This window comes from Panthera leo, chromosome D1 (genome assembly GCF_018350215.1).
Source record: "Panthera leo isolate Ple1 chromosome D1, P.leo_Ple1_pat1.1, whole genome shotgun sequence".
In the NCBI taxonomy this organism is placed as follows: domain Eukaryota; kingdom Metazoa; phylum Chordata; class Mammalia; order Carnivora; family Felidae; genus Panthera; species Panthera leo.
Window position 1 is genome coordinate 108,975,423 of NC_056688.1, and position 26,561 is coordinate 109,001,983.

Consider the following 26,561-nt stretch of genomic DNA (forward strand, 5'->3'; position numbering starts at 1 on the left):
ATCCCACAACCCTGAGATCATGACCTGAGCTGAAATCGAGAGTCCTCTGCTCAATTGACTGAGCCACCCAGGCGCCCTGCAACTGCTTGTATTTTTATGGAGAAAAAGTCCCTCAAGCAAGCTTTTGTTTTTACTACATTGAAATGCCTAGTATTGTGGTCACTAGTATTCTCCATTTTCTGGCCTCAGTTTATTCTATTTCCCAGCAGTGTTTGATGCATCATCTTAAGCACTTTCTTCTCTAGGTTCATGAGGGCACATCGTTTTCCTACCTCACTGGAAGCTTTCTCTTCTGCTGCCGTACTTGTATGTATACATTGGAATGCCCAGGGTTCCATCCTTGGCCTTTTTTGTTGTTGTTAAATGTTTATTTATTTTGAGAGTGAGAGAGAGAGAGTGCGTGTGTGTGTAACCAAGGAGGAGAGGGGCAGAGAGAGAGAGAGGAAGAGAGAGAATCCCAAGCAGGCGCTAAGCTGTCAGCACAGCTGACAATCTTACAGACCATGATGAGATCATGGCCTGAGCCAAGATCAAGAGTGAGTCACTTAACCAATGAGCCACCCAGGCATGCCAGCCTTTTCTCTTTTTATTTGACTTTCCTCTGGAGGAGCTCAGCCATTCCCATTCTTCTAAATACCATCTTTATGCCATGACCCCCAAATCTCTAGCTCTAGCCTGATCTTTCCCTTGAGCTCAAGACTCATATAGCCAGTTGTCTACTTTAATTTTTCCACTCGGATATTCAGGATGTCTCAAACTTAATAATCTCCTGACTTTTCCAAAACTTCCCCATCTCCCTCATCTCAGTAAACTGTAATGCCATCGCATACACTCAGTTACTCAAAAAAAAAAAACAAACAAACAAAACCCTGTAAACATCTTTGAGCTTTCTTTGCTCCATCTCCTGCATTTAATCCATTAGCAAGATCTATCAGTTCTACCAGAGTGTTCCTGAATTCTACCCTTCTAGCCATCCCTACTACTACTACTCCAGATCAAATCTTCTTCCTGTGTTACCTGGACCACTGCAACAGCCTCCTAACTGGTCTTCCTGTTTGCACCCTCCCTTTTCTGTGGACAGTTATTCACATGACAGTAGGGTGGTCTTGCACAAATGATTTTATATCATCCACTGGTTTATAATACTTCAGTGGCTTCCCACGATCAAGTAAAGGTCTCTGCTGTATAGCCCAGCCTCCGTTTGCCTTTCCAACCCCACATCTTCCTGCTCTCCTCACTCCCTGTGCCTTCTTTGTTTCCTTCATATACCCCAACTTCCTTTTATATTTCAGCCACATGCTCTTTATAGTTTTACTTTCATGTATGTCCCTAAACAATTAATAGTTTATTTTTGCTTGGTTTTGGATTTGATATTGTAACATACTATATGTAGTCTTCTGCAACTCAAAGTTATGTTTTGAGATCAATGTATGGTGAAGTGTAAGCTTATTAGTTCATACGTTTTCACTGCTGGATAGCACTTGATTGTATAAATATACCCCAGTTTATCTTTCTGCTCTTCAACAGTGTACGTATGGGTTCTAACGAGCATAATACAAATAATACCTAATTTGTAGAGGATACAACATGAGCCAGGCACTGTTCTCAGTGCTTTTGTACGTATGAATCGTCGCGATAATGAGGTTGGCATGGCAGTCCTCATTTTACACACGAGGAAATAGAGGTGTAGGAAGATGAAGTAGTTTACCCAAGGTCATAGGGGTCATGAGTGCTGTGAATACTTTTGCACGTGTCTCCTGGTACACAAGGGTAAGAGTTTCCCTAAGAGAGAAAGTTCTGGATCATGGGTTCTACACATGTTCAGCTTGATAAGATGATACCTAATAGTTTTCTCAGTGATTGTACTAGTCGATACTCCCACTAGCAGCATATGAGTTCCCATTGCACTGCGTCTTCACCCACATTTAGCTTTGCCAATTTTGTGGGTGTGAATGATATTTTGATTTTAATTTGCATTTCCCTGATTCATAATGAGGTTTAGCATATTTTTGTGTATTTATTAGCTATTAGTGTTTCCTCTTCTGGAAATATGAAACATCTGTTCATATCTTCTGCCCACAATTCTATTGATTTGTGAGTCTTTTCTTATGGAATTGTAGTTCTTTATATTCTAGACCCTTTCTCAGTATTATGAATTTCACATGTCTCCTCCAAGTTCATGAGAACTTTTTAATATGGGGTTGAATTTCTCAGTGTTTTCAGTATCTTGCTGAAGAAATCCATCGTTACCTCAGAGTAATGAAAGATAATATCCCATATTTCTCCTATAATTTTGCATTTCGCATTTATTCCCCCTGGAGATTATTTTTTATATATAGTGTAAGATATGGATTCAGTTTTTCGCCTATTTCATAGTTATTCTTTTCTCAGTTGTTGAAATACTACTTTATTCTTACAAAGTTTTGGTATAATTGTAGGATTGGGGGCGCCTGGGTGGCTCAGTTGGTTAAGCATCCGACTCTTGATTTTGGCTCGGGTCACGATCTCACAGTTTGTGAGCTCGAGCCCTGTGTCGGACTCTGCGCTGTCTGTGCAGAGTCTGCTTCAGATCCTCTCTTTCTACCTCTGTCTCTCTGCCCCTCCCCTGCTCACGCTTTCTCTCTCCCTGTCTCAAAATAAATAAAGTAAACATTAAAAAAATTAATTGTAGGATTGTTTCTAGGCACTCTGGTCTGTTATGTTGAGCTCTCTGTTACTGTACTAATCCATACTGTCTCAACTAATATTCCCTTGTAATAAATCTGGTTATCTGATAGGCTGACTTACCCACCTGTCTCTCTTCTTGAAGAGTATCTTGGTTTTTCTTTGCCTTTTTCCTTATAAATTTTAGAATTAGCATCTATGGAAAATCCTGTTGGAATTTTGATCAGTGTTCTATTAATTTTGTGTATCAATTTGGGGGAGTATTAAGATCTTGATGCTAGAATTTCCCTTATGCATGAGCATGGCATTTCTTTTACCTCTTTAATGTCTCAGAACAATATTTATACATGTACAAAATATCCTGCAACTCCATGGAGGCCTTGCACATCTTGCAAAGGAAGGCAGTTTAGAGTAGTGATTAAGAGCAAAGGCTCTAGAACCAGACTGCCTGGGTTTAAATCCTCACTTAGCTGCTTACTAACTGCGATCTTCGGTAAATCAGCCTCTCTGTGCCTCAGTTTCCTCATCTGCAAAACAGTTAACAAGAGTCTCTTTTTCATAGGGATACGTAATAAATGCTTAGTAATTGTTACCTCTTGCTATTATTGTTTTATTCCAGGTGTCTTAACTTTGGTTGCTTTGTGAATAGTATCTTTTTTTTAATTACATTTTATTTCTTTGTTGCTGATGTTTAGAAATGAAGTTGATTTTTGGAAATCTAGCAACCTGGTTAAACTCTCATCAGTCTGATAATGAGAATTCTTCCAGATTTCCCAAATAAGCTGATGACTTTTGTTTCTTCCATTTTAATCCTTATATTTTTATGTGTTTTTGTTTTTGTGCTTTATTCTCTTACTGGGCTGACTAGCATATGACAGTATACCCTTGAATAGAAGTGGAAATGGATACCTTGTCATAGTCTTGCTTTTAAAGGGAATGTTCTAATACTTTATCGTTAAGGTCTTTGGTGTGTATCCTTTATGTCAAGGAATGTTTTTCTATTCTAAGCTTGCTAAGAACATTTACATGAAAGGATGTTTACTTTTACCAAGTGTTTAATATGATTTGATCATATTGATATGATATGATTGTATATTTTAGTCTTTAATCTGTTGATGAAGAAAATTACATTAGGTTTTCTAACCACCTTACATTTGTGCAGTTAACCCAAATGGGTCATGGTGTATTTTTTAGAATACATTACTAGGTTTTATTTGCTAATATTTTGTTTTGAAAGTTTATGTTTATGCTTATAAATGAGATTGGCTTTTAATTTTTCTCTTTTGTGGATTAGGATCCATGGTAATTTTATGAAATGAATTGGAAAGTATTCCCTTTTTTTATCCTCTGGAAAATGTGTATAAGGTTAAAATTATCTCTTCCTTGAATGTTTGATAGAATTTGCCTTTAAAAATTATCTGGACCTGATGTTTTCTTTCTTAGAAGAGTTCAAAATTATTGCCCAGTGTCTTCAGTGGTTATAGGACCACTCAGGTTTTCTCCATCTTCCCTGGTCATTTCTCTTATGTTATATTTTTTAGGAATCTGCCTTTTTCATCTAAATTTCCAACTTAATTTGCATAAGTGGTTTGTGGCATGGTCTTGTAAGTCTCTGCTTTATCTGGAATATGTCCTTTCAAAAACAATTCCAGGGACGCCTGGGTGGCTCAGTCGGTTAGGTGGCTGACTTCGGCTCAGGTCATGATATTGCAGTTCATGAATTCAAGCACCACATCAGGCTCTCTGCTGTCAGCACAGAACCTGCTTCAGATCTTCTGTCTTCCTCTCTCTCTCTCCCTCCCTCCCCCCATTCTCTTTCTCTCTCAAATAAACATTTTTAAAAATGAAAAAAATAACAATTTCAGGTTTCTAAATTTTATTACTAAGACATGTATCTTATTGTCTATTTTATAAAATTAGTTTTGTCCTTACCATTTTCTTACTTTTAGGTGTTTGGGTTTATTTATTTTCTTTAAATGTCTTAATGGCTGCTTAGCTCATTAGTTTCAGCATTCCTTCTTATCTAACATAACCACTTAAGACGGTTGTTTCCTGAAAAAATAATAATGAAATAAAATCTCCTCCAAGAACCTCTTTAGTTTTGATACATAATGTTTCATTAATGTTGGGTTCAGAGTATTTTCTCATTTCTTCTTTTTCCTGTGTTTCTGGGTAATTATTTTTTTAACGCTTTTTCTTTGTTTCCTTTTGAATTGGTGGAGGGTTTTTCTCACATACCGTTTAAACTATGAGTTTGAAAGATAGGTATTCAACTTTTAGTTTCTTCATGATTACTCTCAAACTTTGAGTGTTGACTACGTAAGAGTTTAATGTTAGTTTCCCGTTTTTTCCCTCTGAAACAATTCAGGGACCTTTAAAACATTCTGTGATTGGGTCATTTCCTGTCTCGTGCATGCTGTAATATTTACAATGTGTAAATCAAACATTATTTCATGTTAGCCATGTTTGTTTAAATTTACCTACATTTTTGCGATTTTATTTGTCCACCATTTCTTTTCCTATCCTGATATTTTAGGACCATTTTCTTATTTTTACAATAACCCTTAAGAAGTAGCATTAATGTTCAAGCCACTGTCCAAGGCACCTACAGTGATTCACCTTCTAGAATTCATACTCTTAAGTAGTTCCCTCCCACTCTATAGGGCCGACCATTCTAACCTGAAAGGGCATTGGTTACACTGTCCTAGTGGTTACACAGTGTAAGGAACATTCAGGAAATGTAAGGAACATTCAGGAAATGATGGAGTGTGACTTCTGAGGCTGGGTCATAAGATACATTTCTCCTTTTACCTTGCTCTTTCTTGGAACCTTCACTCTATGGGGAAGCCAGCTGCCATGTTATGAGGTTGTCAGTCAGCCCTGGAAGAGGAACTGTGGCCACCTGTCAATTGCCAGTACTTGTAAGTGAGCCACCTGGGAAGGGGATGCTGCAGCCCTGGGCAAGATGATTGCAGCCCTAACATCTTTTTTTTTTTTTAATGTTTATTTATTTTTGAGAGAGAGAGAGACAAAGTGTGAGCAGGGGAGAGGCAGGGAAAGAAGAGACACAGAATCTGAAGCAGGCTCCAGACTCTAAGCTGTTAGCACAGAGCCCAACATGGGGCTTGAACCCACTTGAACCCACTTGCTTGAACCACGAGATCATAACCCGAGCTGAAGTCGGATGCTTAATCAATGAAGCCACCCAGACACCTGAACCCTGACTAACATCTTGACAGCAACTTTTTGTTTACCTGAAAATGTTTTAACTAACCCTCATTTCTAAATATACTGTATCTGTGTATGCAGTACTGTAAGGGGTGAGATAGCCATCACTGTTTTTATTCAAATAACTAGCCAGTTTTACGATACTATTTATTAATTGAGTAACTCAACTATTTCTTTCATAGAGTAAATTTTTGTTTATACTTAGGTCTAATTTTGGACTCTGTTCCCTTCCATTAATCTCTTTGTTTATTCTTTTCCCAATACCAAGACGTTTTAATTACTTTGGCTTTAGAATCCATGTTAATATCCTGTTGGATAAAGCCTTCTTCTTTACTCTTTTTTCCCCAAAAGTTTCTTGGCTGGATTCCTTTCCTTTCCTTTCCTCCCCTCCCCTCCTCTCCCTTCCTTCCCTTCCCTTTCCAAGATTTTACTTAAATTCAAGTTAATTAACATATAGTATAGTATTGGTTTCAGGAATAGTGGCCTTTCTTTCTTTCTTTCTTTCTTTCTTTCTTTCTTTCTTTTCTTTCTTGTTACTATGACATTTTTTAAACCTACAGAAAAGTAAAGGGTTTAATGAACCTCCATGAATATTCATCTCCTAGATTGAACAAGTATTAAAATTCTTTTCTAAAGTATTGTGAAGTTAATTACAAAATAATTTCCCCCTTGAATACTGCTGTGTGCATCCTACTATGTGCATCTCTACTTTCTAATTATAGGTAATTATTATCGTTTGCATTAAGGACATTTTGTGTTTTTATATATTTATTTTGATATTTTCATTATGATTCTCCTAGCTTTTTGGTTGATTCTCTTGAGTTCTAGTACACAGTCATATATGTGCAACTGGAAATTGTTTTCAGCTTTGGTATCATTTACAGTAAAACCTTGGATTGTAACTTGTTCTGCAAGTGTTCCACAAGACAAGCAAACCATTGCTAATAAATTTTAAGTTGATAAACAAGTGATGTCTTGCAACAAGCAGTATAGGATGCCGAACATCACATGATCACAACTGAGCCAATGGTTCTTTTCTCTCTCTCTCTCTCTCTCTCTCTCTCTCTCTCTCTCTGCGGGATTGTAGGCGATTGTCTTCTGTGCTCAGTCTCAGGCCACGGTGTTTGGCAGAAATCAGTGATTTTTCAGAATGTTGGAAGGTGCCCACAACTGGCACTAGTGTATTTTTTGTCACTTCAAAGAAATTATGGACAGTCCTTTGCTTAAACTCACAAACTACAAGATCATGACCTGAGCTGAAGTCAGATGCTTAACTGACTGTGCCACTCAGTCGCGCCCCTATTTATTTTTTATTTTTTCTAAGTTCTCTCTATACTCAGTATGAGGCTCCAACTCAACCCAAGATCAAGAGTTGCAGGCTGTACAGACTGAGCTAGCCAGGTACCTCTTAAGGGTCTTTTTTAAAATTAGTAATGTATGTTGAATTTTATCAAATGCCTTTTTAGCATCTAATAAACTAATTGCATTTTTTTCTTTCAAACCTATTAATGTGATAAGATGTATTAATAAGTCCCTAATATTCAACCATGCTTGCCTTGAGAGTCTCTCTCAGGTATGTTTATCTTTTTGTTTTAATGCACTTTATTGTTTCTTGCCTCTGACTCAGATGGATGTGGTTTGAAGTGTTGGGGTTCAGAGCTGATGGCCAAGAAAGAATTCTTGAGACCTCTTCAATACAAAAAAGTGATTTTATTAAAGCACGGGGTCAGGACCCATGGGCAAAAAGAGCTGCACTTGGAGTGACTGATTAAGATTTTCTATCCTATGGAGGGAACAGTGATGTTAGGGCTCCAGGAAATTGAGTCTGTAGGTTTCTGGAGATTGCCTTTTTTCTTATAAATCATTAAGACAGTTGCAAACTGATGGAGACTCATGTCCTGCCTGGGATCTCTGTCAGTTAAGGAGGGGGTTAGCTTGTGCTTTGCACTCGGCTTGCCTTTGTTTCTCACATCAAGATCACTTACTTTTGGCTGGACCAAAATTCAGAGGGTTTTTTGTTTGTTTTGTTCTTCCCATACACGTCTTCTGCCTCTATCACAGAAACACTTGGATTAAGGGATTGTCATAATGAAGGAGTGTGATTTAAGTGACTAGGACTTGGCAGATGCTGATGGTATGTAGACTTCCTTTGAGCAAAGAAAGGTTAAGGAAGGAGGGCACTTAACCTGTTTGAGCACTTCTGATATGCCAGGCTCTATGCTTTGGTACTTCTCATACTTCTTAGTTCACTCAGCAGTTCTAGTTTATAGGTGATAAAACTGTTCTGTATCACTGAAGGAACTACAGACTTGAGGATTTTCATGTGTAGTTTTAATAGCAAGACCCCTCCTCTCTCCTCCCCCCCCCCCCATATTTGAGGCCCTTTCCATTTAGATTATCATCAAGGAGATTGTAGAAAGGGGGGGGGGGGTAATGTTATAAATCCTGTTGGCATGTGCAAGAAATTGGCATTTATGCCCCCAAAATAAACATATGCTAAGTGGCTGAAAATTAGGGGTTTACTTAACCTTATGTTCCTTTGCTTCACAGAAAGTCACATCCTATGGCTACAGAATAAAACATGCCAGAGCCTATTCTTGGGTAATGTTTTCTGTTTGGGTCTGAGTTTTTTCTCATTCTGTGCTGTTTCACCATGTGAACATTGCCTAGTTCCATCTGATTTCTTTGTGATACAATAACAAGCAAAAGTCTTTTTTCCTCTTAACCCATTCATTGTAAAGTCCATTTCTCTCTATCTCATTCAAGCCATCTCTCCCAAGTTGTGCCTTTCGGGATGACAACTGAGTTGGTTTGCTTTTTAAAAATCTGCTTTAGAGTTATTAATTTTAAAATATTACTGCTTTAATTCATTGTTTCTCAGTCTATGCTTATATAAAATTATAACTTCAATGTCCACATGTTCAAGTAACTTCTTAAGCAGTAAAAGTACACTACTGTGGGGGAAGGAGGGGGCACCTGGGTAGCTCAGTCGGTTAAGCGTCCAACTTTGGCTCAGGTCTTGATCTCACAGTTCATGGGTTGAAGTCCCGTGTCAAGCTCTGTGCTGACAGCTCAAAGCCTGGAGCCAGCTTTGGATTTTGTCTCCCTCTCTCTGTGCCCCTCCCCCCTCTCGTGCTTTGTCTCTCTCTTAAAAATAAATAAATGTTAAAAAAAAAATTTTTAAGTACACTGCTCAGAAATTTACCTTTTGTGTTATTGTGATTGAAGCTCATCCAGACATGTACAGGTGCCCTGTTAAGATTGAAGCAATTGTAGAAATGAAAATTACTGGGGTGCCTGGGTGGCTCAGTCAGTTAAGCGTCCAACTTCTGCTCAGGTCATGATCTCGCAGTCTGTGAGTTCGAGCCCCACGTCGGGCTCTGTGCCGACAGCTCAGAGCCTGGAGCCTGCTTCGGATTCTGTGTCTTCCTCTCTCTGGCCCTCCCCCGTTCATGCTCTGTCTCTCTCTGTCTCAAAAATAAATAAACATTAAAAAAAATTTATAAAAAAGAAAAGAAAATTACTCTCATAAAGGAACATTTTTTCCATAAATTTTTCTACTAATTTGCTCTTTGTCCTGATAAATGCTATTGCAGGGAGAAGGTAGAGCTTTGTTTTTTTTCTCCCCATCTTGCGATTAAAGAACTGAAAGGGAAAAAAAATTGACTTGCTCATATAACATAGTCATTTCTTGGTAGGGCCAAAAATCATCCAGGTCACCAGTCTTCTGGTCCCAAAAGGACCATCAGTGTGATTCAGAGACTCACTATGCAGTTTTTGATTCCCTCCAGATCTTTGTTTCTCCTTTCTTCCCCCTTTTCTGTGCAAAATGTGGCCATTTCACTGTTCATTGATACCCTAGTACAGAATAGATTTGGGGAATGGGGGTAGAATAGGACTGTCTTTTGGTGAGCCTCTCTAGTTCTGATTTACATGGAGTTAAGTTTGAAACAGCTGTGAAATACACAGCTTGGGGACCATTTGTAGAAAACATTTAAGGCTGTTTCTCCTTTATCTTACAGTGAAGCACAAAATAGAATAATTTAGAAGGTTCAAAAGATTCTTGTTATTATATTATTGTATCATTCTCTATCCACTTATCAAGGAGACAGCTTTATTCTTTCAGATTCAGTCTAATGGAATCAAAGAAAATAATTTCTTGAGAGAATTTATCTGGGCTCAAGTGATATGTCCTCCCTGAAGCTGTAGCACAATCACTCATAATCTTCTTGTATGTAACTTAGTACTTAATTTTGTATGCAGTTACAGTTGTTAGAGAATTGTTTGATATACTTAAATCCTGTCTTCTCAACTAGGTTATAAAGTGCCCCAAAACAGAGATTATGCCTTATTTTTCTATGTACCTTATAGCTTCTAGTATAGAGCTAAGTACAGTGAAGATCTATACAGTAAATGGTTGATGGAAATCTTGCTGGGCAAAAAGAAAATCTTTAACCCAGTTCTAGACTCCATCAGTGTTACTCTGACTGTCCTTCCTGTGGGTGGTGGCAGTGAGGGTGTTCTCTTCAAGGGCTCCAGTGCCTGCGAAGTAGAAGGGAAATGACTTGGGCACAGGGGATGAGAGTAGAGGCCAGGAGCTCCCTCCCTGTTTAGAATGGCCATTGCCTCACTGCTCTTTTTGGAAGGAAGTCGATCCCCCACATCCCCAAAGGAGATCAAATACAGCCTTAAACAGTGAACAGATAAATAATGGTGATTGCTGATGACAATTCCAAGTGTAGCAGGTATAGCATCTTACCACGTGCCGGGCCTTGTTTTGCCTTCCATTCCCTCAATTAAACCATATTACAATGTTATTAAGTGGGGTGCTGTTGTTGTCTTCATTTTATGTGGAAAAATTGAGGCACAGAGGTCACCAAAGGTTACCCAACAAGGAAAGAAAGGAGTGGGATCAGGAAGAGACCAAAATGCAGAAGGAAGAAGCACTTTGAGTAATCAGGGGACTTTGATTTGACATTTCATTGTTTTATTAATGCTGGACTTCACTAGCATTTACAAATGGAGTCTTAAAAAATGACAATAAACAAGTCCTATTATCAGTATAAGTTCAAAATGCCTTTGTAGAAGGGAAGATTATTTTTGAGCTGAATAACCTGGAATCCTCCTTTATAAGTCCTTTGGATTTCAGCCGTCTTTGTGATATTCTGTTTTACTTTAAAGGCAGATGGTTGACTTCTTTGCGTTCTGGCACACAGAGGTGCATGTTTCTCTATCTGGCCTTTGACCGACATTCCAGAGGTGGACTAGCTGGGGAATCCCAGCCATACATTCCATTTGAAACCTTTGGTTAAAAACTTTTAGCTAGAACTTCACTCTTGTCTCGTCACCAGATGAGGAGACAAGTTGGAAGGGAGGTACAGAGGAGTCTTTAGCCAGCTCCCGCGTTCCCAAGTTGTACCATGAGACTGGCTTCCAACCCATGGTACCGCAGAGGTTCCTGGGGAGCTCTCTGGAATGCAGAAGTCTAGGAATTTGGTTCTTCTAAGGATCGTGGAAAGAACCTTTTTTCCTTTAACTTGTGAGATATCTTCCCTTCCTTTCATAAGGGTGAGAGTCAGGATTTCTTGATAGGGCATCACTCTTTAAAATGGACTTTGGGGGGCGCCTGGGTGGCGCAGTCGGTTAAGCGTCCGACTTCAGCCAGGTCACGATCTCGCGGTCTGTGAGTTCGAGCCCCGCGTCAGGCTCTGGGCTGATGGCTCGGAGCCTGGAGCCTGTTTCAGATTCTGTGTCTCCCTCTCTCTCTGCCCCTCCCCCGTTCATGCTCTGTCTCTCTCTGTCCCAAAAATAAATAAAAAACGTTGAAAAAAAATTAAAAAAAAAAAAAAAATAAAATGGACTTTGGGAATAATTCATCTGGTTCTCTTAAAAGTATTTGGGAGCTGGTGACTGAGTCCTAACACTTTGGGAATCTGTTCCTGGTATATCACTTAAAAATAGGTTTACCTACATATAACACACACACACACACACACACACACACACACACACACAAATCCCCGAACAAGATATTTATGTAAGATAGCAGTTTATTTCTTCCTCACATAAAAAAATAAAAAGGGGTGCCTGGCTGGCTCAGTTGGTAGAGATCAGCTCTTATCTCGGAATTGTGAGCTCAAGCCCCACGTTGGATGTAGAGATTATTTAAAAATAAAAAATTACTTATTTCACTTAGCATAACACTCTCCAGTTCCATCCACGTTGCTGCAAAAGACCATATTTCATTCTTTCTCATTGCCAAGTAGTATTCCACTGTGTATATAAACTACAATTTCTTTATCCATTCATCAGTTGATGGACATTTAGGCTCTTTCCATAATTTGGCTATTGTTGAAAGTGCAGCTCTAAACAGAATAAACTGAGGGTTGATGGGGAGTGGAGGGAGGGGAGGGTGGGTGATGGGCATTGAGGAGGGCACCTGTTGGAAGGAGCACTGGGTGTTGAATGGAAACCAATTTGACAATAAATTTCATATTAAAAAATAAGTAAACAAATAAAAATTTAAAAATTAAATGAAAAATAAAATTTAAAAATCCAGAGATAAACGATCCAGGGTTGATAATAGTAGCTCCTACAGTGTCATCAAAGATCCTGGCTTCTCTCTTTCTAATTCACATTCCTAGGGCACCTGGGTGGCTGAGTCCACTAAGCGACTGACTTCGGCTCAGGTCATGATCTCACAGTTCATGAGTTTGAGCCCCGGGTCAGGATCTGTGCTGACACCTCAGAGCCTGGAGCCTACTTCAGATTCTGTGTCTCCCTCTCTATCTGCCTCTTCCCCATGCTCGCTCGCTCTCTCTCTCTCTCTCTCTCAAAAATGAATAAACATTAAAAAAGAAATCTAATTCACATTCCTCACACATGGCTCGAATTATCAAGGTTCCCTCATGGTCCAAGTTAGCTGCAGGAGCTAGAGCCATCAGCCTACACTGCAGACCAGAAGGAGGAGAAAGAACCTGTTAGGTGAGTGGACTCCCTTTAAAAAATCTTCCCGCTCGTCATACCTAATATGTCCACTTATGCACAGGCCAGATTTTATGCATGTGTTTTCACCTAACTGCACAAGAAGCTGAGAAGTGTGGTCTTTTATTTTAGGAAGCAACATGCTTAGCTAAAAATTGGTGCTCTGTTATTAAGTAGAAAGGGGAAAATAGATGTGGGGCAGCCAATTAGCAGACTATATAGGTGGAACCTTCCTTTAAAAAAAAAAAAACAGCTTTATTGAAGTGTAATTGACATACAATAAACTGCACATATTTAAAGTGTTCAATTTGACAAGTTTTTACATAAATACATACTTGTGAAATCATCACCACAATTAAGGTAATGAACATATCCATCACCCCAAAAGTACCCTTTTATAATTGTCCCTTTCTGCCCACTCTGGGCTGGGGGTCCCCCAGATCACCACCAGGTTCAAGGATTCCTAAGAGGACTCATAGGATTCAGAACATAGCCGTAGTCACAGCTATGACTTATTTCGGCAAAAGGAATACGAAAGCAAAGTCAGCAAAGAGGAAAGGTACATGGGCAAAGTCTGGAGGAAACCAGGTGCAAGCTTTCAAGAGTTTTCACCCAGTGCAGTCACACAAGATGCACTGAATTGTGACAACACCTAGAGAATACTGTCACCAGGAAAGCTCCTTAGAGAGTTAGGGCCCAGGTCTTTACTGGGGGCTCGTTGGTTGGGTACCCTCTTCCTAGCACATAGCAAAATTGCAGACTCCCAGAAAGGAAAGTTATACCTGTGGCCTGCACTGTATTTCTGTTGGACAAGAAGTTTACTACTCAGGATGCTGGGGGTAGAGCTAGGACTGAGACAGATTTGTGTCTTTATATTTTCTGTCTCCAGTTCTTTCCTCCCCTTCTCTTTCAAATTCATTCCAGTTATGCCTTCCTTTTCACTATTCTGTGAAATTGGTCTTGTTAAGGTCCGTGTGGCTAAATTGAGTCATCCGTTCTCAGTCTTTCTCTTGACCCATCAGCAACATTTGATACAGCTGACCAGTCTCTCTTGACTTCTAGAATATCCCACTTATTTGGTGTTTCTCCTGCCTCCCTGGTGATCCTTCTTGATCGCTTTGTTAGTTCATCATCTTCACCTCTTGGTCCTTAATGTGGAAGTATTCTTGGGCTTGACCCTGGTGCTCTTGTCTTTGTATATGTGCTCAGTCTGTGGATCATCTCATCCAGTTTCATTTCTTTATATTCCACCTTTATGCCACAGTTACATATTAATGTTTTCAGCCCAGAGGCAGACTTCTATATCTAACTCGCTGCTCATCATCTCTACTTAGAAATCTAAGAGACCTCTCAAATTTAAAGTGTCCAGTTGATCTTAAATTCCTCAAACCTGCTTTACCCAAAGTTTTACCCATCTCAGTTAATGATAACCGCACCGGGTTGTTTCCAGATGTTCAGGCCCAAAACCCAGGAGTTGACCTACATCTTCAATAGTGTATTCAGAATTCAAACCATTTTTTACCACCTCCGGTGCTGCCACCCTGCTACCCTACCCTCTAAACTACAAGTGGTCTACTGCTTGCACTCTGGTAGTTGCCTTCTGATTCAACTTTTCCCCCTTCCCCTCTGTTCTCCTTCATTCTATCCTATAGAACAGCTAGAACAATCCTATTAAAATGTAAAACAAGCCCTGTCTCTCACTTAAAGCCAGTAGCTCCCCAGACTCCCCATTCCTTCCAGAATAAGAGCCAGTCCTTATTATGGTTTACACAGCCCTACATGGCTGGTAAGGCCCCCCACCCACCAGACGTGTATTTGACTTTATCCCACACCACTCTTACCCTTGCTCACTCTACTTCAGTTCCACTGGCCTCCTCTGTCTCAAACAGACCAGTGTGCTATACCTTAAGACCTTTGCACTTTTTTCCCTTAATGTAGAACTCCTCAGTGAGGTCTACCCTGACCAACTTACTTAAAATTACAAGCCTCCTTGCCCTCTGCTTCACACTCACAATCCCCCTTACCTACTTCTGTTTTAACACATACTATGTATGTGTCAGTGTCTAACATACTATGAAATTTTTAAAATATCTGTGTTTATTGTTTGTGACTCTTTTCACTAGAATATAAAAATTAAAGTTGTGACACAAATTTTTGTCTGTTTTGTTTACTGATAACGTCACAAATAACTAGAACAGTGCCTGGCTCATTGTAGGCTGATTGGATAAGTGAGAGTAATGTGACAGAACTGTAATTCAGACCTGGCTATGTCTGTCTCTAAAGCCTTCATTCTGGTCTTAAAAAAAAAAAGTAATGTGTAGTTTGTATACAGCGGGCTGCATGGGTCTTGGATCTAAAGCTCTGTGGGGTTTGGCATGTGTGTATACCCACGTGGCCACCATGATGTATCAGTTACTCTAAAGGGTTCCCTTGTCTCGTGTCCCTTCCCAATGCATGCCTCCACTTGCCTCGGTTACTGTGCTGTCATCTATCACCATGCATTGGTCTTATTGATTCTTGAACTTCATATGGATGGAATCATATTGTTTGTAGTCTTTTGTGTCTGCCTTCTTTAGACCAACATAGTATAGTGTTTTTGAAATTCATTCATGTTGTCCCATGTGTCAGTAGCTTGTTCTTTTTTGCATAGCACATTTGTTTGTCCATTCTTCTGTTGGTAGACATTTTAGTTATTTCTGATTTAGGGCTTTTATGAGTGGAGCTGCTTTGAACATTCCTGTACCTGTCTTTTTGTGGGGTCTGCCTTCATTTTCTTGGGTTCTCTTGGGAGCTCGGCGTAGGAATAGTCATATAATTAATGTCAACTGATAAACTACCAAGTGCTTTTCTTGAATGCAGTTGTACAGTTTTGCGCTCACCAGCCACACAGGGGACTTCGGTTATGCCACATCTTCACCAGCACTTGGAATTATTAGTTTTTATAATTTTAGTGTGAAGTTATTTTCTGCTGTAGAAAAACTGATTAAAACAGGAATATGATCAGGGAAGGACCCTTTCCTTTTAGGCCTTGGATTCTGTATTTTTACTGCATAAGAAGTATCCAACCAGTAAAACATACGGTAGCAAGAACATCTAGGATCATAATCTAATTCAGCCTCTTATGCATTGCGGCACCTCCAGTCGGAACATCTTGCCAGGCTCAGTCAGGCTTAGTCATCCTTGGAGCTGTCTAGGGCTGTTGCAGCCAACTGTGTGTGAGCGTGGTTTAAGCAGAAATGTATCTTATTTCTTCAGAGTTTTTCTGTTATATTAAATGTATGTTGAAAATATTTACTTGTAATTAAAATACTTTCTTCTAACTTTCTAATAAAGTGCCTTGTAGTAACTTAAATTGGGTTCTGGGCTAAGATAGGCCTAAGTTTGCATCTTGGCTCGACCAGTTTGTGTGATCTTGGTCAAGTCTCTTAATCCTTCAGGCATCCTTATCTGTAAAATGGGTGGATATATTACCCACCTGTTAGAATTATTATAAGACTTACATGAGATAATGCAGTATATGACAAGTACGTGTTACATGGTGGGTGCCTAATGAGTCATACACATTTTCTTATACTTTGAAGAACTAGAATGCATTTAAGTCCCCACATCCCTTTGAGTCATACCATTAAACACAAACAAAAAATATCTATTGAACTATTGCCAGTAGTATGGAAATCAGTGTGGTATATCTAGTTTCTAAGCAAACACTGAGAAAATCCAGTCTTGCTATTGCCTTGTTACCTCAGGTACTAAATCATTCTTGGCTTTCTTGTTGACATAGGTGCTGTGGCATAAAGGTTTATTGAGTCAGTAAACACTTGTTGGTCTATGATATGTTTTTCCTTCCTAACAAAATTCTGCTGTATTACCCGACAATTTTTACATGTTATGTAAAAGGAAAGATGGTCCAGAGCCTTATGGGACATGAAAAAGCTGAGGGCAAGGAGTGTAAGTCATTACTCGTCTTCCCCTCTGGTGTGTATAATCTCCATGAGGCTGCGAACCACATCCCTCTACAATTCCAACGACTAACCTGGTACCCAGAGTACAAGAGACGCTCACTAAATGTATGGAATGTGTAAAAGGGTGAAGAAGGATAACAAGCAGAGGGGAAGAAGCATGTGTCCCAGATTCAGTTCTGTGACTCTTTATATCTTGGATATAGATACATCAGTCAGAAGCTAGAAAATGTTTGCTTTGGAAAGAAACAAAAACTTAACCCATTGAAAGCGTTCATAAATAGCAGCCTTCAATGAGGAACAAGACAGCATATCCAGTCTCTTCCATTTGTTCATCCAGTCGTGTTCCCTTTCCTTTCTAGCAGGGCTTGAAGATACATAGTTGAACAACACAGTTCATACGTTTCTTAACAGCCAACTCTGTGGAATATAATAATCCCTTTGATGTTGGCAGAACCAGAGTTCCTTTTGGGCCAGCATGTCTCTGCTCTGAAGGGAAAGAGAAACCTATAATGCTGTGGGTAGGCATTGAGGGGGAGATTTTGGAGGAAAGAGCATGAACCCAGGTGATCGCAGTTTAATAAACCTGAGCATGTTTTAGGAGCGCAGGTGAGGTAGCTCTTGCTCCCAGCGCTAGTCAGTGAATGAGGAGGCATTAGGAAGTTATAACATTTTATCTAACAGATGTTTGCTGAGCAGCTATACTATGCCAAGCCCTTTGGTAGAAGGCCAGAGGTGTGTGTCACCCAAGGACCTAAAGGAGACTCAGTATGACTGGAGTTTAGAGTATGAGGAAGGAGCGCAGAGAGCTGAGACAGATAGAAAGCAGGGGCAAGATAGCTGCAGCACGGGAGAGAGAGGAAGCATAAAATGGAGTCTGAGAACTTGTTATGACTCTGGTGAGCAGCATCCTTTGTGTGAGTCCCCATTTGTCAGAGCCTCTCCAAGGAAGAGAATGTGCTGGATTTGAACCACTTAAACCAGAAGTAGAAAGGCAGTATCCAAAGTTTCCCTCCCAACTCTTCCTAGAAGACCAGGGTAGGCCTGTTTTGGTAAGGCAAGGTCAAGTCAAATGACAGTTGCTGACTCCAGAGCAAGGGACAGTCCTGTCTCTTTCAGTTAGGGGGAACTTCCTCATTGGGTGGCACTGAAGATTTTCTGCACACCTCAAGCACAATTCAACTGAAACCCAAATTGTGGCCATTTAAATCATTTTCTGCAAACGGTGTCTATTTTGTCTGTGTGGATTATCTCCTTGTTGCTACAGATGTACATCTGTAAATGTTTCAGGTGTGATCAGATGTAAAGTAGAAGAGGGACTGGATAAGCAAAACAAACATCTGTACCTGTCCTTGGTCTCCCCTCAGAAATTTCTCCCACATATGAGGGAAAAAGTGTGTCAGTTTTAGCTTGAGATCAATGGGCATCCGCAGAGATTCATGGAAGAATATACCTTTTGACACTTGTTTATAAAAGTTAAACAGGAGAGTGCTTTTTTACTAAAGGAGGACGCTGTTTGGCATTCTAACATTCTTTCTTTAGGTAGAGCGGTTTCCCCATCAGATCATCTATCACTTTTCTCCTAAATTCCTTACGTTTGACTGGATTGTCTTTCTCAAATTTTTTGTAGGCTATTCAGCTTGACCCTGAAGAAACTCGTCATGCTAAAAGAAATGGACAAAGATCTTAACTCGGTGGTCATTGCTGTGAAGCTACAGGTAAGTTGAGCAGGATTGTTCAGGGTCCAAGGAAGCTGGATAACTTTATGCCTGCTGTTGGGACTTGAGAAATACTGATGAGGGTCTGCCTCTCCCTTCCTCCCCTCCCCTCCCCTCCCCTCCCCTTCCCTTCCCTTCCCTTCCCTTCCTCCTTTCCTTTCCTTTCCCCTTTCCCCTTTTCCCTTTCCTTTTCTCCTTCCTTCCTTCCTTCCTTCCTTCCTTCCTTCCTTCCTTCCCTCCCTCCCTCAGCCAAGCAAGGAGCAGGAGTATAAGATGACTGAGCTCATGAGACTTAAGGAGTCCCAGTTCTGTCTCTTAGTTAAACCACTCGGTTTCTTTAAACTTTAGTGTCTTTGTCTGAAGATTTAAAATGGTTCTTCCTGCCTTGCATATCTAACAGGATTAGAATGAAGATCAAGTGATACAGATGCTAAAGTGTTGGATAAATGATTCAGAAATTGCTGTGGTGGCCAGTGTTTGTTTCGAGGTTTTCTATAGGGTAGAAGAAATTTATAGATTATTGTTTCAAATTTGGCAATTAAAAACTTACTGAACATTTTAGCTTCTGGGCAATCCACCCACTTATTCTTTATACTTATTCAGTATCTTAAAGGGACCCAAAATATTTCACAAACATTCGTACTCTAAGCATTCCAAAAGTTCAGGAAAGAAGGGAGAAACTGAACTACAGGAAGGTTAAGGAATTTACCTGTTGCCAGCTAACTACCAGGTAGCAGAAGTGGTACCAGAAACTAAAGAGCAGGTAATTTATATAGTCATTAAACTCCACTACCAGGCCTTCCTTAACTGGTAAGTCCTTCCTAAGGATGACTCCCTAGAGTTTACTGAGATTCTAGAGTCATTAAATAATGATTGGATCCTTTAGCTTAAGAATGGTGTATTTAGTGAATTCTTACTGGTTGGAAAGTAGTGAACTGTATGGTAACTCCTACTAACCAGCACAGTTTATTAGCTAGATCACCTATTATGAGCAGTCTATTCTAATAGTGGCCTCATTAAAATCCACATCTGTGGCACTCCCAGTATGTGTCCCCTACACTGAGATCCTCAGCTCTCTTTCTGAGATAAATACATTATCTTAATTTAGTCCTCAAAACTTAAAGTATTTTAATTACTCTTTATGAATGCCTGCATGTCCCACTTTATATTTTGATTTCCTGTTCATCTTTGTGCGTGTAATTCCTCCCAATTCTGTGAAACATTCCCAGGCATCCTGAGTTGAAAAAACAAGTACACGGCAACGATGTGCAAGTGGAGACTTACAGTGTCTTTTCTTTCTGTCCTGATTTTATACCCATTTCTAGGTCATGGGCAGGGTTCCAGTTTTCAGGAACCATTGCCTTTGCTATAAAAGCTGTTGCTTTCCAGTACAAACACTGTTGGTATGGTTTTAAAAGTTCCCTGCTGCTTTTGCCATCCCCACAGTCAAAAGCCTTTGCCAAAAGAAATAATGTCCTTTATTTCCTGATTAAATATTTAACATTCTGTAAAATTTAAAATTATACCCAAAAACTATAAATATCCTGAATTTTTTATTGCTTTACTTCCAAGCAGCTGAAAGTAATTACAGATGTTATCACACTCATTTATCCAGTGGCTTGTTTATTCATTTATTCGTTCATTTAATACATATTTACTGAGCACCTATTGTATGCAAAGCATTGCTCTAGGCACAGGGGATACAGCAGTGAGGGGATAAAACAGAAATGGGAAACATGCATAAAGCACTTCTGCTCATGGTGAAGTATGCAGTTGTCTTGAACAAACACTTGTGCAATTGAGTTGTGAATTAAAATAGTTGCTTTTGTAACGGAATAGCATTTTTATGTGAAAGAAGGGCTTACAGACAAACTGGTTATTCAGACTCGGCTACTTGGAAGACATTTTCTTGAAAATGAACAACCTATCACTTAAAGGGAAACAACTGAGAATCTTTTGGGCCAATGATAAATAAAATTTGATCTTTCATGTGAAAATTAGAATTTTGGAAAATGTGTCAGTATAAGCCTGACAGCTTCCCAGTTCTTAAGGACTTTACTGAAGAGATCAGTGGTGATAGTAATGGCAGTGGTTTTCTCAGTTGTATAGTAAAATGTGTAGAAAGGTTTGCCTGATTCAGTGAACCCGTGTTTTCCAAATGACCAGTGCATGAGGTTACAAAATCATGCTGGGATAAGATCTGTTCAAAGAACAAAATAGACCAATGGATTTGGTTTTGTTTTTAACATTTTATTTTGAAATAATTTTAAATTTGCAGGAGAGATGCAGGGATAATATATAGAGTTTCTGTATTCCCCTCACCCACCTTCTCCCAATGTTAACATCTTTCTTAACCATGGTACCTTTATCAAAACTAAGAAATTATCATTGGTACAATACTATTAACTAAATTAAAGACTTTATTCAGATTTCTCAGTTTTGCCACTGATGTCCTTTTTCTGTTAATTGGATTTTAATATGTAACAGTGCTATAAAAGTCTCCTCCTTTTTTTTTTAACTTTGTATCTCTTTGAGTGTGGATTTTTTTCATATACCCAACCAAAACAATATTTTGCAACAAATTGAATACAGAAGCAGGTAGGAGAATCCAACTATTAGCCAGACATTAAAGAGATTTGCAGAAATGTAAAAGAATGCTGTCTCCTTCATACTGCTGTTGGAAATGTAAAATCATGCAGCCACCTTAAAAATAGTCTGGCAGTTCCTGAAAAGGTGTGACATAGAGTCATGAGGTGGCCCAGCAATTCTACTCCTAGATATTACCCAAGGGAAATGAAAACATGTCTACATAAAACTGCACATAAATGTTCATTGGCAGCATTTATTCATAAGAGCTAAAAACTGGAAACAAACCAAGTCCATTGACTGACAAATGGATAAGTGAAAGGTGGTATATCCATGCTACAACATGGATGAAGCTTGGAAACATTGTGCTAATAAATGAAAGAAGCCAGTCACAAAAGACCACATGTCGTATGATTCCATTTATATGAAATGTCCATGATAGGTACATTGATAGATTCAGAAAGTAAATTAGTGGTTGCCTGGGGTTGGGGGTAGAGGGTGAGAAGATTAGTAGGGTGACAGCTAAAGAGTATCGGGTTTCTTTTGGGGGTGATGAAAATGCTGTAGAACTTATTGCGGTAATGTTTGCACAGCTCTGAATATACTAAAAGCTATTGAAATGTACACTTTAAATGGGTGAATTGTATAGTATTTGAATTCTATCCCAATAAAATTGTTTAAAAAAAAACATGCCATCTTCTTACTAAATTGTTTTTGTTTTGGAAAAGACATTTTTCATTAAAAAATGTCCTTATGTAAACATGTGAAAGGTTTATTATTTTTAAGTGAATTAATACATATTTTTATTATATTTTTAAAATATATTATTTATTTGAGAGAAAGAGAGCACAAGCAGGAGGGGCAGAGGGAGAGAGAGAGAGAGAATCCAAGCATGCCCCTGCGCTGTTAGTGTGAGCCTGATGCAGGGCTTGAACTCATGAACCAAGAGACCATACCCGAGCTGAAACCAAGAGTCGGACACAACCAGCTGAACCACCCAAGCACCCCTATACATATTTTTAAATGTCTCAGTTTAAATTCCTAATATGGTAAATACTGATAGTTGTACCTACATAAACAAAAGCTACTTGGATGTATAATTTTTGTGTGTGGGGCTTGATCTCATGGTTCGTGAGTTCGTGACCTAAGCCGAAACCAAGGGTCCCAACTCTTTATAAATTTTTTTTAATGTTGATTTATTATTGAGAGAGAGACACAGAGCATGAGCAGGGGAAGAGCAGAGATGGGGGGAGACACAGAATCTGAAGCAGGCTTCAGGCTCTGAGCTGTCACCAGAGAGCCCAATCGATGCAGGGCTCAAACCCATAAACCACGACATCATGACCTGAGCCGAAGTCGGACACTTAACCAACTGAGCCACCCAGGTGCCCCTCTACCTATTTTCTCAAAATATTACTACAGGACTCTTAAAATTTTAGGTGACCATTCATGAATAATTTTGCATTTAAAAAGGAAACATTTAAAACACTAGGAACCCAGGTTCCTGGGTGGCTCAGTTAGTTGAGTGTCCAACTTGATTTTGGCTCCCATCATGATCCCAGGGTTGTGGTATCGAGCCCCACATCAGGTTCTGCACTGAGCGTGGAGCCTGCTTAAGATTCTTTCTCTCTCTCCCTCTGCCCCTCTCCCCCACTCACACACACTCTCTCTCAAATAAAAAATAAAAAAACAGCAGGAACCTAATTATTAATGCAGTAATAATACTCAATAATGGGTATTTTTATGCACTATAAGTAATGATATTGTAGTATCAGATATAAAGTGTCTTGCTTCTATACTGCAAATGAAGATCTACTGTTATATAGCTTAAAGATGATATGTAAAGGTACTAAAGATAATTCTGAAATTGGACCCAAGTAGGTAGTGCCCTAGGCCCTGGAAGAAGCAAGTACTGTGGCCCATGAAGAGCAAATCTTTGGAGAAGGACGAGAAAGATGAGAATAGTAGTGCACCATGCTTTGAAAGCACCAGTGCTCACTGTGATCCCGGGACTGCCCTGTACTCTATGTCCTGTTACCTGCACACACAGATTGGTTTTAACAGGTTTGCAATTCAGATAATGCAATTGGGAAAGAAAGTTTTACAAGTATTTATAGCACATATTTGGATAGTGAGAGTTCAAATAATAAGGGCTGTTGCTATTGGAAGGAGATATGTCCTGTGGGGAAATAAATAAGATAAAGGGATCTAGCATGCCAGAGGTGAGAGAAGTTAGGGTGGTCAGGGTAGGCCTCATTGAGACATGACATTTATGCAAAGACTTTGAAGGTGAAAGGAGGGAGCCATGCAATATCTGGAGAAAGAGCATTCTAGGCAGAGGGAAAAGGCAAAGCAAAGCCCTAAGGCAGGAATGTTTCTGGCAGAACCAAGAGGAAGGAAGTGGTGGCCAGTGAGGCTGGAGAGGAACGAAAGCAGAAGGAGGTGAGGTCAAAGACGTAAGGTGTAGTGGGGGTGCTTGGGTGGCTCAGTCAGTTAAGCGTCCAACTTCAGCTCAGGTCATGATCTCAAGGTTCGTGAGTTCGAGCCCTGCATCGGGCTCTCTGCAATCAGCATGGAGTCCACGTCGGATCCTCTCTTTCTCTTCCCCTCCACCACTTGTGCTCTCTCTCTCTCTCTCTCTCTCTCTCTCTCAAAAATAAACATTTTTTTAAAAAAAGAAGGGAGGAACAGGATATGTGCAGATAATTACAAAGTCTCTGGCTTTCGATCTGTGTGAATTGGAGGGTTTTGAACAAAGAAGTGATGGGATCACTGTGGCTGTTGTATAGAGAAGAGACTGTAGGTAGGGAAGAGGAATGAGGAAGACCAGTTCGTTAATAGGCCATAACAGTGGTTGAGGCAAGAGATGAGGGTAGCACCGGATTGTTTTCTTTTCTTTTTGAAGTTTATTTAAGCAATCTCTGCACCCAACATGGTGCTTGAAGTCACAACCCCAAGATCAAGAACGACGTGCTCTACAGAATGAGCCAGGCAGGCACCCTGCCAGAGGTTTTCCCTAAACAACTAGCGGGTGGAAATGCCATTAAGTGAGATGGAGAAGACTGGCTGAAGCAGGTTTGAGGGAAAGATCCAAAACTCAGCTTATCGTGTTATGTCTGAGATGCCTATTAAACATGCAGGAGGAGATGTTGAATAGATAATTGAATATATGGGTTTAGAGTCCAGGAGAGAGGTCTGGGATAGAGAGATAATTTGGAGAGTATATTTAATTAAGACCTTAAAATTGGATGAGATAATTAGGAGTGGAGTGAGTGACTGCAGAGAAGAGAACAAGTCTAAGGATTAAGGCCCCAGGCACTCCAGCATTAGGAAGTCAGAGAGGGGAGGAAGGACCGGAAATCGAAGCCTAGAGAGAACAGCCAGAGGATAAGAGGAAATCAAAGAGAGTATGGGATCCTGGAAGCCAGATGAAGGAAGTGTTGCTGGAAGTCAAGAGTGACTATCAAAAGGCGCAGATAAGCCCAAGGAGATGAGAATGGGTCATCAGGTTCTTTAAAGTGAAGGTTATTTGAGACCTTGTCAGTAGCATTTTTGGTGGGATGGTGGAGATAGGAAGGTTGACTGGAATGCATTTACAAGAAAAATGAAAGCAGAGGACTTCAGGAGAGCAAAAATAGACAGCTCTTGAGTTTGCTAAGGGAAGGCGAGATAGGGGTTGGTAGCCAGCAGGGCACATGGTGACAAGAGAGGGTTTTTTGGGGTTGTTGTTTTGTTTTAAGATCAGAGAGATAACAACATGTTTGCTAATAGAAATGATCCAGAATAAAGAGGAAGGTTGATTTTGTAGGACCTGAAAGACTGGGTAGAAGAGTATCTGAGCAGGTGAGGAGGGATGAGTTCTGGTGCCCAAGTGCAGTGGTTGACTTCAGATGGGAGTAGGGCCTCCATCTGTATAACAGGAGGGTCGGAGGGGACATGAGCACAAATGTGCTAAGTAGGTAAGTGTGCTGGGAGTTGTGGGAGCCCTTTTCCTAGTGCTTCTGTCTTCTCAGCTAAGTAGGAATAAAGGTTATCAACTAAAGTGAGGAGAGGTTAGGAGGTGTTAGGGGTTTGAAGAAAAATGCATCATCAAGCAGAGCAGAAAAGGGGAAAGACTTGGGAAAATACAGAGTAATTGCCAGACTGTCTTGTCAGCCCACTACAGATTCGGGGACATGTATTAAAGACAGACCAGGCCGCCTGATTATATGATTCCTTCTGGGCATGTTCAGCTAGTGCAGTTGGACTTCAACAGAGTTGTAATTTACCAAATGACTATGGCAGACTAGCAGCAGGGTGTGTGCAAGAACATGTTTATTTATAAAGATTGACTGTGGCATTTAAGCTGGGTAAGGAGGAAAGAGGGACAGCAGGGCCATGAGGAAAATTGAAACAATGGAAGGATCTTTGGATCATAGGCCCCGGCAGAAGAATTATTGTTGACAAACCAGAGAGAATGAGCTGAAAAGATAGGTGTAATCAGAGAGTGGGGTACATGAAACTGAGATTAGATATTGCTTGTAATTATTGGTAATGATAAGATTCAGCATGTGATCATGTGGGTGAGTAGCTAAGACAAGTGTGAGGACAAGATCATTGAAAGAGAGGGATTATGAGATTGAGGCAGCCAAGATGTTGGAAAGAGCATATATTGAAACCATAGAGCGTTATGGCTGAGATAGTACCGGGGAAAGGAACAGTGAGTGAGGAGCTGAAATCAAGAAATAAGCAGAAATGACTACAGTTAAAGATCCCAGCCACAGCAGGGAATAGAGGGTCATATGAACTGAGGGTATCAATTCAGAATAGGGTTTTTGGCGAGGTGGAAGGGAGAATGTTCTAGAGCTGGTGATGAAAATAAGGAGGACCTCTTCCTCATCTCCAAGCCAAGTGTGCGCATTACAGGAGAAAAGCAACCACCGTTTGAGAGAACTACCCAAGAAGCATGTCCTCAGTGGAGGTGAGGTTTCAGCTAGAACAGTGTTTCTCAGCAGCAGCACTCTAGACATTTGGGCCAGATCATTGTGTTGTGGGGTCTGCTCTGTACATCATAGGATGGTCAGCAACAACCTTGACCTCTACGCTCTAGAAATACCTCACATACACACAGATACCACCCCAGTTATAACAACCAAAAATATCTCTAAATATTGCCAAATGTTTCCTACCTTTTGTTGAAACCACCACTATATATATAAGCCACATTCTGAATTCTCTCAGCGTTTCTGAGATTCATTTTACAGAGATTTTAAAAATCATTGAACTCAGGTGAAAACTTTGTCAAGATTCTTGTTTGTAATAGCGGTTACTACAAAAAGTGTTTTCTAACAGACAAGGCAGAATTTCCTTTGTTATTTTAATTGGTATTCTATTCTAGTTACAAAACTATTCTAATTACAATTCTATTCTAGTTACAAAAACA

General features: G+C 39.9%; 1 protein-coding gene across 3 annotated transcripts in view; it reads left to right on the top strand.

The window, feature by feature from the left end:
• Window positions 1–26,561, top strand: part of PACS1 (phosphofurin acidic cluster sorting protein 1) — a 152,769-nt gene that overhangs the window by 92,638 nt on the left and 33,570 nt on the right. For all 3 annotated transcript variants that reach the window (XM_042905693.1, XM_042905694.1, XM_042905695.1), the window contains exon 2: window positions 18,466–18,553. In XM_042905693.1, the coding sequence (XP_042761627.1) occupies window positions 18,466–18,553 (88 nt within the window). The remainder of the gene's footprint in view (window positions 1–18,465; window positions 18,554–26,561) is intronic.